The sequence below is a fragment of the Sminthopsis crassicaudata genome, chromosome 3, assembly GCF_048593235.1.
Source record: "Sminthopsis crassicaudata isolate SCR6 chromosome 3, ASM4859323v1, whole genome shotgun sequence".
NCBI classification, from domain to species: domain Eukaryota; kingdom Metazoa; phylum Chordata; class Mammalia; order Dasyuromorphia; family Dasyuridae; genus Sminthopsis; species Sminthopsis crassicaudata.
Window position 1 is genome coordinate 594,813,791 of NC_133619.1, and position 12,325 is coordinate 594,826,115.

Genomic DNA, 12,325 nt, shown 5'->3' on the forward strand with positions numbered 1-12,325 from the left:
TTAACAAATTAAATACTTGAGACCCAGTTCAGACACTAGACTAAATGTGGGGGTACTTTGGTGATTCTGTGCTGGGATGGAGAAAATTGTGGGAAGTACCAGAGTGGAGGAGGTGGTGATGGCTCAGACTTCTGATAGAGACTGAAGTTTCTTCCCCCAAAAGAGTTTCCCTTGGGGTTTAGGGTCCATTCTATCCTCATCTGAGTACTCTGACCCACAGGGAGCCTGGTAGACTTCCTCAAAACCTCAACAGGGGTCAAACTAACCATCCACAAATTGCTGGATATGGCTGCACAGGTGAGGTTGGGATAAGGTTGGGGGGGAGTAGGGGAAGGGAAGGTGTCAAATGACTTGGGAATGGACCTTGGGAAAGAGTCAGGGAAGGAAGGGCACCCAGACCGCTGACCTTTTCCTTCTCTCTCTGAGTCCTCAGATTGCTGAGGGCATGGCCTTCATTGAAGAGCGGAACTACATCCACCGGGACCTTAGGGCCGCCAACATCTTAGTATCGGACTCACTGAACTGTAAGATTGCTGACTTTGGGCTGGCCAGGCTAATTGAGGACAATGAATACACAGCTAGGGAGGGTGAGTGTATGTGGTGGGAAAACCACAGCTAAGAAACATCCATCTTGCTGGTGGGAAAAGGGATGAATAATAGGACCTTCCATCATATTGAAGGAGTGGGGCAAGAAATCTGTGGGATTCAATAGACCCAGGTAATTCTTCATTTCAGGAGCAAAATTTCCCATCAAGTGGACAGCTCCTGAGGCCATCAACTATGGGACATTTACTATCAAATCAGATGTCTGGTCTTTTGGCATCCTGCTGACAGAAATTGTCACCTATGGAAGGATCCCCTACCCAGGTTGGTCAGAATCAGAGTCCAATAGGGACTTGGGAGAAGGGAATAATATGGATGAGGATCCTTTATATCTATGAACTGATTTCATTGATGAGGTCCTTGGGGTGACAGGGGAGGTGACTCAGCTGGGAGGAGGTTCAGGATCCCCAGTGACCCCAATGCCATAGTAGTGTAGAAAAGGACAAGGAGCAAAGCATTAAAAGGAAGGCATTGTAGCATAGTGAATCTAAGACTCAATCCTACCATTTAATACTTGTGTGAATTTGGGGGTCACTCCGTAAAGGGAATATATATTTTTATATAAATATATAATAAATATATCTTTATATAAAATATAAAGATATATTTATAAAATATAAAATTATAAATTTAAAAATGATAAAGCTCTTTATAAATAGGTGTTGCTATTATGCTCCCAATTTTACATTTGAGGGAACTGAGGCAGACAACAGTGAAATGTGATCAGAGCCACACAGCTAGTAAATGTCTGAGGTCAAATTTGAACTCATATCTTTCAGACACTTCCAGCACTCAGCACAGTGCTTGGAACATAGTAGACTCTTTAAAAAATGTTTACTGATTAATTATCCCCAGACCTAGAATGCTATCTGCTAAGCTACATGGCTGCCTAGTCCTATTTGGAATGAGCAAAGAGGTATGAATGGAAATAACAAAGAAATAATAAGTCTAGAAGAGACAGCTAGATAGAGAGCATCAGATAAAACACTGATCCTGGAGACAGAGGACTTGAGTTCAAATCCGACAGTTATTAGAAGTACAACCCTGGATAATTCACTTATCCCAATTTCACCCCCCTCAAAAAAAAAAAAAGGAGATAAGGCTGGAAGTTGTGGATGATAGAGCTAGATTGTGGAGTGTGTTAAATGAGCCTGAAATATTAGGCTACAGAGATTTATTTTATCCATGAGGCATTAGAAAGTTACAGGAAGACTTTGAGTGGTAGAGTAATATCATTGGACTTGTGCTTTAGATAGATTATTTTAGCAGCTATGGGAAGAATGGCAAGGAAAGAGATTGGAGGCAAGCAGACTAGTTAAGTGTCTTGCTAGTAATCTAGGGGAGAGGCAATGAGGACTGGAATGTGAATGGAATCAGTCAGCAAGTACTAATTAAAAGTATCCCCCCCAAAAAAAGTATCCCAACCACTGGGATACAAATACAAAAATGAAAGTTCCTGACCTCAGTGAGTTTACATTACATTCTACTGAGGGGATAGTACAAATTCACATGCAAGTAAATACACAGGATGTATTCAAAATAAATAAAAGGAGACTAGACTTGAGGAAATTAGAAAAAAGTTCTTGTCAGAGATGGCAGTTAAGATGAATCTTGAAGGGAATTAGGAATTATAATAAAAGATAGGGGGAGAAGAAAAGCATTCTAGGTAAGAGGGAGTCTGCAAAGTTGTAAGACGAGATAGAATGCAAAGGATGAGGAAGTGTTGGTGGGCCAGTCTGATTAGAGCATAGAAGATTTGAGGGAGATTCATGTGTAATTACTTTACAAAAGTATGTTAGGTCACAAAGGATTTTGATTGTCAGAGGCATTTGTATTTTATCCTAATGGTGACAGGGAACCATGTGACATTCTTGAGCAATTCCACACATATGGAAGCAAACAAGATTTTTCTTCTCCTTTGGGATTCTCTCTAATCCAGATGAATCTGAGACCAACTGATGGGGGAAACGCCAGGGAAGTCAGCCCTCCCCATAAGAACTCCCTAACTTCCTACTGGATTACCCAGTCCTTATCTCTAGCCTCAGAAACTAAAGCTGGGAGGGAAGTTAAGAAATTATTATAATGATTCAGGCAAGAGGGGATGTAAATCTGGACTAGGATGGTTGTGGGGTGAATGGAGATAAGGAGATGGATATAATAGATATCTTGGAGATGGAATTTGGTAACTGATTGGGGAGGATGAGTGTGTGAAAAGTTAAAGAAGACCCCTAGTTTGTTGTAATGTTCTGTTCTCTAAATTGTAATCGTTCTCTGGGTGCAGATCTCTTTGGGATCTTCTGGAGACAGCCTTGGTTTCAGTTCAGTTTCTTCTTTCTTTCTTTCTTTCTTTCTTTCTTTCTTTCTTTCTTTCTTTCTTTCTTTCTTTCTTTCTTTCTTTCTTTCTTTCTTTCTTTCTTTCTTTCTTTCTTTCTTTCTTTCTTTCTTTCTTTCTTTCTTTCTTTCTTTTTCCTGAGGCTGGGGATAAGTGACTTGCTCAGGGTCACACAGCTAGGAAGTGTTAAGTGTCTGAGACCACATTTGAACTCTGGTCCTCCTGAATTCAAGGCTGGTGCTCTATCCACTGCGCCCCCTAGCTGCCCCCTCAGTTCAGTTTCAATAATCACCTCAAATGCAGCCAGGAGTTAAAGTCCAAATCTTTTATTGTGTCCTTCAAAATCCTATCTCCTTCACTTGGGGCTCAGCTAGTTTTCTGGGGGTCTTCCTCTCTCCTTGGTTCCTGAGAACTCTTGTCTGAATGTCTCCAGACAGCACTAAGATGGAAGTGGGAATGAATCAGACTCTGCCTCCAAGAGTGTGGGATTGTGGGTTTTTGTGGACTTGTGAATCTCCTGGAAATCAATTCTAGTTGTGAATTTCCCAAAGTCTAAGAGCAGGCTTTTCCTTTCCTCCTTATATATCTCTGTAAAGGTGTGAAGTCTAATGTGTGAACCAATGGTCGAACTCCTTTAAAAGTGCGAACTAAGTACATTACCTTGTCTCAAGTTCTGGCCCATAACCTCTCCTTGTAGGATCACATCAATCATACTGAACCATGCTAACTCAGATAACTATTGTCTCTATCCATTCCAGTGACTTAGCACCTTGTAAGAATCCTAACAGTTTGTGACTCCCAGTTATTGGAAAGATGGCAGTGTCCTCTACACCTCTCACTTGGGCTATTGCAATAGACTATTACCTGGTCTTCAGTCTTTTGCTACAACTAATGCATTCCTTTTTTTTTTTTTTTTTTTTTTTGTTATTAAGTCATTTTTTCAGTTATGACCAACTCTCCTTGACTCCATTTGGGGTTTTCTTGGCAAAGATATTGGAGCAGTTCACTATTTCCTTCTCTAGCTCATTTTACAGATGAGGATATTAAGGCCAACAGGATTAAGTGACTTGTCCAGGGTTACATAGCTAATAATTGTCTGAGGTCAGATTTGAACTAATGAAGATGGATCTTCCTGATTCCAAGCCTAGTGCTCTTTCCTCTGTGGACTTAGCTGCCCATAATTTATCCTCTGTACAAACACAAAAGTGATTATTCTAAAACAAAGCTCAGGTCTTACCATATCAACACCCATCCACATCAATAAACACCAATGGTTCTCTGTTATCTCTAGGATCAGATATTAACATTTAAATCTCTTAATAAGCCTGGCTAGGTCCCACTTTTTCAATCTTGCTTATTATTTCTCTCCATACCTTCTTGTTGTTGCAGCCATAGGGACTTGCTGTACTAAACACACAGTGCTCAATCTCTCATTCTTTGTGTTCACCTGAAACTGTTCTCTCCAAAATTACCAATGATCTCTTAATTGGCAGGTTCAATGACCTCTTTCCAGCCTTTGATGCTATTGATCTTTGAAGGCTTTAATCACCTTTTCCTTGACACTCTCCTTTTTGCCAGGTTTGTGTGCTCTCTCCTAGCTTTTTTCCTACTTACTTGACTGTTTCTTCTCTGTCTCCTTTGCTAGATCTTCAGCTAGGTCACTTCTGATAACTGTCGGGGTTTTGCTCTGTACCTTTTTTCTATCCTGTATCTATACTGTTTCACTGATGATCTCATCAGCTCCCATAGATTCAATTATCATCTATATGTTGATGATTCTCAAATCCTTTTATCCAGTTCTGATCTCTCTGCTGATAGCCTATTATATATCTGGAACTGGATGTTTATTAGACATTTTAAACCCAGTATGTCCGAAATTTTATCTTTCCTCCTAAACTTTCCTCATGTTCTATCATCCTCCAATTCTCCCAATTTAGTGTCATCATTATCCACCTCCCCCCAGTCCCTCCTCTGCTGCCAAAGCCTATGGATTTCACCTTTGCAAGCTCTTTTGAATAAGTCCCCTCTTTTCTTTTGGCACTGCCATCACTCCAGAGCAAATTCTCTCACCTCCTAAGCCTTAAACTCTTGACACTCGCCCTTGGGGTGGGACTGCTTATCTCAAGTTTCTCCTCCAGTCCAGTCTCCATTAAACAGGCAAAGTAATTTTCCTTTATAAAGCTTAGTTCTGATCACATCACCCCTTTAATTCAGTAAAATGTGGGGTTTTTTAATGACCTCTAGGATCAAATATGAAACCCTATTTTGTATTCGAAGCCCTTCATAACCTATCCTTGCCCTATCTTTTCATGGGAGCTGATGAAATCACCAAGTATGGAGGGGGAAATGAAGAGAGTCCAGGACAGAGGCTCCTAGGAGAATTAGAGGGTGAAATTTGGAAGAGGATCTGGCAAAGAAGGCAGAGGAGAACCAGCCAGATAGGTCAGAAGAGAATTGGTAGAACATGGTGTCCAGAAAACTTAGAGAGAGAAGAGCATAAGGAGAAGAGAGTGACTGGCAGTTGGAAAGCAGCAGAGAGATCGAGTAGAACAAGGACTAAGAAGCAATAGTATGGTAGAGAATCATGAAAAGATCATTAGTAACTTTGGAGAGAGAGAAGTTTCAGTGAAATGATGATACCAGGAATGGGATTGTATGGAGTTAAGAAAAGAGAAGAAAGACTTTAGAGGTACTTACTCTATGCCTTTTTGAGTTTAACTACAAAGGAAAGAAGAAATACTGGGGATGTGGAGATAGATGAACATAGTGGGATGAAAGAATTAAGTGAAAGTTTTTTGAGGATTTAAAAAAAAAACACTTTTGTCTTTGAATACTCAGATCTTAGCACAATGTCTGGCACTCTGTAAGCACATAATAAATGCTTATTGATTGAAAGGGAAGTTCCAAAGGCAGGACAGGTTTAACAGGGAAAGAAAATGAATGAGTTCCATTTTGGATATGTCGAGTTTAAGATGCCTGTGATACATCTAGTTGAAAAGGTCTAGCAAGAAATTCTGGAGAAAGATGAAGGCTGGATATTGAGATTTATGAGTCTCATGCAGGGAGGTTGAGAGCCAGACAGTTGAGGGATCACAGAGAATGAATGAATGAAAAAGCCAGCATTCAGGGCTTAGTCAGAAAGGATACAGCTCTCCCCTCTACTGGAAGAGGAGGGTTGAATTGAAAAGGCAGAGAGAAAAATCAAGACTGAGAAAGAGATTTGAGAAATATTGTCAAGTTGCACAAAGGGGACAGGGTGAAGGAAAAGAAAGAATTAAGACTATTTTGAGATTCTTTCCAACTGGGAAGATTAACAGTGCCATCTAGATAATCTGCCTGAGGTTACTCTCTCTAAATATAGGGAAGTTAGTAGGAAAAGTGTATAGAGAAAGCATGCTATGAATTCCTTTAGGTCTTGATGGGGCCAGATAAAACAGTCTAATTTCTCTTTCCTCTTCAAGGCTCAGTGGGATAGAGCCTGGAGTCAGAAAGAAAGGAGTTCAAATTTAGCCTCAGATACTTACTAGCTAAATGACTCTGAACAATTCATTTAGCCTCTTTTTGCCTTAGAAAACAGAGGAAATCCTTCTGTAAAATAGGAATAATAAAAGCACCTATTTTGAAGGATTATTGTCGTGAGGACCAAATGAGAAAATATTTGTAAATCATTTAGCATGGTATCTGATACCAAGTAGGTGCCATAAAAATTCTTATTCCCTTCCCTTTTCTTGTAATAAGCCTTTGGCTCCTCAGATACTTCAACACATTTAACATACCTTCTCTGAATGTTCTTCAGGCTACATATCCCTACTCCCTTCAAATATTGGGACAAAGACTGGGAAAAACTCAATTTCATTGTGAAGTGTAGTCACTGTCAACCATGTCCACTAGGGACCACCTCTACCCCGTGAAGCCCCAGGAGTGTGTGCTCTTAAAATTTTTAATCAGAAGGTGAAAACAGGTCTCCCCAACCCTGTTACAGTGGTGAGGAACAATCACAAGGGGAACTTTCCTTCACCTTTGGGGTTCACTCTGATGCAGAGTAGGTGCTATGTAAATTCTTAAGACAGTCCTGGGCATTGCAGCTCCTTTACTCTCTGTGGGATCATCCAGTCCTCATCTCTGCATTTAGAGAGGCAGCTGGGTGGTACAGTGGATTAAATAGGGGACTTGGGGCCAGGGAGATCTCAGCTGAAATTCTTCCTCAGACATTTAATAATCATGGATCCTTAGGTAAGTCACTTCACTTTGAAGAAGCTTTGGTTTCCTTACCTGTAAAATAAGTGGGATCGAAGATCTGTTCCCCATGCCACCCCACCTAGCTCAAAATCCAAGATCTACTCTCCAGAATTGAGCATGTCTTTCTCCCCTCTTTTCCTCTCTCTGCCCCCTCTCCCAGAACTACACTAAAATCTCCCTTATTCTAAAGTAATCAAACCCACATCTGCTGGAATTTTGTAGCTCCTCAGACTATAATTCATCTTTGGAGGTTTCTGAATTGACTTTCAGGCCAGAATCCCAGCTTCACCCCCATTTTCCATGGACATACCCTTTTCTAATATAGATTTGGAGACAGGTCCATAAGGAAAATACTTTACAAGTCCAGAATCACTTAGAGCCCTTTTAAATTAAATTAAATTAAATTAAGGCCCAGCCCATTATTTAGTTTAGTCCAGCAGAATATGGGAAACAAAGTCCTCTTTCAGTTCTGGGATGTGGTCCTAGGGGTGGGTAGGGGAATTGAGGGTAGGGGGAGGAAGGGAGAAGCAATCAGAAGAGTAATGGATAAGTACTTCTTGGTGTTATTGTAGTGGGTGCTAATGAGAAACCTGGAATTTGTTCTAGATGGCCTCTTAATCTTCAGGCCATAGAGGATTGGTTAGATGATTTCTAAGGTCCTTGGAGACTATGACCACCTGAACTCCTGTTCATACTTTCCTACCACATAGCCACCTGACCTGACCACTTACTTTCTCCCACAAAATGACTAGGAATGACCAATCCGGAGGTGATTCAGAACCTGGAGCAGGGCTATCGGATGGTAAGACCTGACAACTGTCCAGAGGAGCTGTACAAACTGATGATGCTGTGTTGGAAGGAGAGGCCTGAGGATCGGCCTACGTTTGACTATCTGAGGAGTGTCTTAGAGGACTTCTTCACTGCTACAGAGGGCCAATATCAGCCCCAGCCATGACCTTCCTACTTCCCATCCCAGTCCTTGGTCCCCACTTTACCTTTGCTTCCTAAATCCCCACCCAGATTGAGACAGGGACAAGTCTGGGGGAAGACAAAGAGCATCCTGCTTAAGGTTACCCTCTCCAATCAAGATGGAGGCACGGGCCTCTGATAGGTTGGCCAAAATGTTTGTTTCTTCTTAACCTGCCAGGGAAGAAAGGAGAAAACTTGGGATTGGAGTCATCCTTTGTACACTCTGCCCCCCAACACTTTGTCTCTCAGACTGATCTCCCCAACTCTGTCCTCTCCTTGATTTCCCAGGGTCAGAGGAGAATCCTGGACTTTACCTCAGCATTTTGACTCTTTTATCTAGACTGACTCATTGTCTCCCCACACAAAATTCACATTCTCAACAACCTTTTGAGGATAGGCATTGTTCTACCTTACCACGACTCTCTCAGTCCCTGCCCTGCCCATAGAAAACGTACTATAAACATTAGCTAAGAATGATGTTTCTTTCTACCCAGCACCACCCTTCCACCTTTCTAAGGTAGGCTCAGCCACACTCCTCTTGGCACTGTGAGGAAAGGAGGTGCAGAAAAGAGTAGAAGGATATAGTGGGGCAGCTAGGTGGCACAGTTAATAGAATACAGCCTGGAGTCAGGAAGACCTGAATTTAAATCTAGCCATAAACACACTTACTAGCTATGTGACCCTAGCCAAGTAACAGTTTGTCTGAGTTTCCTGATCTATAAGATGAGCTGAAGAAGGACATGCAAACCACTTTATTTTCTATGCCACGAAAACCCCACAAATGGGGTCAAAAAGAGTTGGATATGATTAAAAATTTGGTTGGGATAGAGGGAAGGGTAGGAATAGCATCCTTAAAGTTTATGGGAATGCATCCCTACACTAAGAAACTTATTGGCTATGTAATTTTAGGCAAGTCTTCTTTCTGAGGCTGAGTTTTCTCATCTTTAAAATGGATATAACCTTTTTTAATAATAGTTTTTTATTTTGAAAATATATGCAAAGATAGTTTTCAACATCACTCTTGCAAAACCTTGTGTTCCAAATGTTTCTCCCTTCTTTCTCCCCACCCTCTCCCCTAGACAGAAAGAAATCCAATATAGGTTAACATGTACTATTCTTCTATACACATTTCCACATTTATCATACTGCACAAGAAAGATCAGATCAAAAAGGAAAAAAATGAGAAAGAAAAAAAATAAGCAAACAACAGAAAAGGTGAAAATACTATGTTGTGATCCACATTCAGTCCCCATAGTCTTCTTTATGGCAGCAGATGACTCTCTCCAAAACAAAACCATTGGCCTGAATCATCTCATTTTTGCAAGGAGCCACATCCATCAGAGTTGATTATCATATAATCTTGTCGCTGTGTACAATGTTCTCTTAGTTCTACTCACTTCACTTAGCATCAGTAAGTCTCTCCAGGCCTCTCTGAAATCCTGCTGATTATTCCTTTTTTTTTTTTTTTTTTCTGAGGCTGGGGTTAAGTGACTTGCCCAGGGTCACACAGTTAGGAAGAATTATTCCTTACGGAACAATAATATTCTATAACATTCATGTATCATAACATATTCAGCCATTCTCCAATTGATGGACCACCACTCAGTTTCCAATTTCTTGCCCCATTTTTGCACATGTGGGTCCTTTCCCCTTTTTTATGTTCTCTATGGAATTCGGATCCAGTAGAGACACTGCTGGATCAAAGAGTATACACAGTTTGATAGCCCTTTGGGCAAAATTCCAAATTCCAAATTGATCAATTCACAACTCCATAAACAATTTATTAGTGTCCCAGTTTTCCCACATCCCCTCCAACATAATCTTGTAAATAGTAATCATTTCTGTTTTGGCCAGAAACCCTGAGGGTCTTCCTCTCCCAGATTGGATTTTTTTGGATTTTGTGACTAGGTAATAGAGGCCATTTTTAAACTTAATTTCTTTCTTACGTAGCCTCAGTCACTGAATGGGCAGTTGCTTTAGTGAAACTGAAACCTATCAAAGACCTTAGCTTTTAAAGACCAAAGTATCCCACTGTATTCAAGGTCGCCTCCAATTGTCCTGATCTATATTTTGCCACTGGATCCAGATGGCTCTAGAGGAGAAAGTGAGGATGGTGACTTTGCACAGCCCTTCCTCACTTTAATCCAATTCATTTGCATGTCATGGCATCCTCTCCCCAATGTCCCCAAGAATGAAGGACAAACTATAACCTCTGTGAGTAGAGCTGCCCCACTGGAAACCCAACTGAAACTAGTCAATTGGGCAACATAGCTCTCCTCCCTTCCTTGCTTCCTCCCTTCCTCTCTTTATTACTTTCAGGTGCTTTGCCCAAAGGAATGTGTTTTTTTTTTTTTTGGATTGCTGAAACCTCCCAAGATATCTTGTGTTTGCGGCAAGATTTTGTTAAGGACCATACTTTAAACTCAAATCACTCTGGCTGTCACTGATTGGCCCACAATAGGTCTCAAGCCACGCCCCACTTGGTCATTGCTCCCTGATTAACTCAGAGTGAATGGAAATAACAATTCTTTCTATTTTGGCCGGAAATTCTTAGGATCTTCCCCTTCCAGAATGGATTTTTTTTTTTAGTTTTGTGAGTAGGTAATAGAAGTTATTCTTAGTCTTATTTCTTTCTTAACTAGCCTCAATCTCTGAATGCTCAGTTGCCTCAGTTAAACCTCAGTTTGATCTGTCAAAGACCATAGCTACCAAAGTATCTCACTTCATCCAGGCCATCTCCAATTGTCCTGATCTATTACTTGCCACTAGACCCAGATGGCTTTGGAGGAAAGAGGTTGGTGATTTTGCAAAGCCCTCCCTCACTTAAATCCAATTCACTTGCCTGTCCTGGCATCCTCTCCCTGAAGTCACAATCTTTCGCAGGAACAAAGGACAAACAACAATCTTGTGTTATTCCCTCCAAAACCAAGGTAGGAGAAAGTGACTTGGGAGCTTTAGAGTGCTAAGGAAGATTCGGCTATTGTTATGCATCTTCTAACAAAAGGTATTTGCACTTTGAGAGATCCACATAACCCTTGGCTGGAGAGAACCGGAACCTGGCCTGGAAGTGACAAGAACTTCCCGAATTCCCGTTTCCCCCACTACAGATGAGTCCCTCGAATGATGGTGTTCCCCTACTCAGTAAATCTTCTGTCCTGAATCCCTGATCTCATCCTAGAATAATAATGATAGCTTAATTATACAGAGCTTTCCGGTCATGGAGCAATAATAATAATAATAACTAACATTTACATGTGGATTTAAGATTTGCAATATGATGAACACGCATTGTCTAACTCAATCTTGATTTTACAGATGAGGAAACTGAGGCTGAGAGAAGCTAGTGAATGAGGGATTTGAATTTATATCTTCCTGACTTCACTCTATCCACTGTACCACCTAAGTGCCTTAAAAATAAAAGAAATTAAAAAAAAAAATCTTTAGATTTTAAATGTCACCAAGCAATTTCTTCCCAATATTGGGCTTCTCGTGGCAGCAAATACCTGAATTCCCTGCTAATGGGAAAAGTGAGATTAGTGAATTATTTGAGAGCAAGAGTTCTGAGATAGAGGGAATTAAAATCAATTGGGTGGCCACACTAATTCCAGCACCAAGTCAGGAAGTTGCTGGGAGCCAGGAAGTTTGGATTGCTAGGTGGCTCAGTGGATATAGTCTGGACTGGAGTAAGAAAGACTTGAAAACAAATGTAACCTCAAACACTTATTAGCTGCTTAACTCTGCAAATAAATCACTTACCTGCTCTTTGCCTCAATTTCCTTAACAGCAAAATTGAGATAATTATGCCTACTTCCTATGCTTGTAATGAGGATCAAATGAGATAACATTTGTAAAGTGTTTAGTACATAGTCTTTTAAAATGCTTATTCTTCTCATCTCTGCTTCTTTCTCTACCTTCTGAGTCTTAATTTCCTCATCTACAAAATAGAAGTAATAGCACCAGAAGGGACTAAAAGACGATTTGGTCCAAACACCTCATTTTATGAGGAAACTGACATCTAAGGTGGTGATAAGAAATTTGACCAGGATCACTCCCATTTTAAGTAAGTAACACAGTTTGGATTTGAACCTAGGTTCTGTGATTTACAGAACAAAAGCTTTTTCATGGTATCATTATAAGACTCAAATGAGATTGAATTGGTAAAATGCTTTGAAAAATTTAAAG

At 40.6% G+C, this 12,325-nt stretch overlaps 1 protein-coding gene across 1 annotated transcript in view; it reads left to right on the forward strand.

The window, feature by feature from the left end:
* LCK (LCK proto-oncogene, Src family tyrosine kinase) overlaps positions 1 to 9,161 on the forward strand; it is a 30,111-nt gene extending 20,950 nt beyond the window's left edge. The window contains exons 10-13 of the mRNA XM_074305349.1: positions 221 to 297; positions 434 to 587; positions 736 to 867; positions 7,927 to 9,161. Of these exons, the coding sequence (XP_074161450.1) occupies positions 221 to 297; positions 434 to 587; positions 736 to 867; positions 7,927 to 8,129 (566 nt within the window). The 3' untranslated portion in view covers positions 8,130 to 9,161. The remainder of the gene's footprint in view (positions 1 to 220; positions 298 to 433; positions 588 to 735; positions 868 to 7,926) is intronic.
* The last annotated feature ends 3,164 nt before the right edge of the window (positions 9,162 to 12,325 follow it).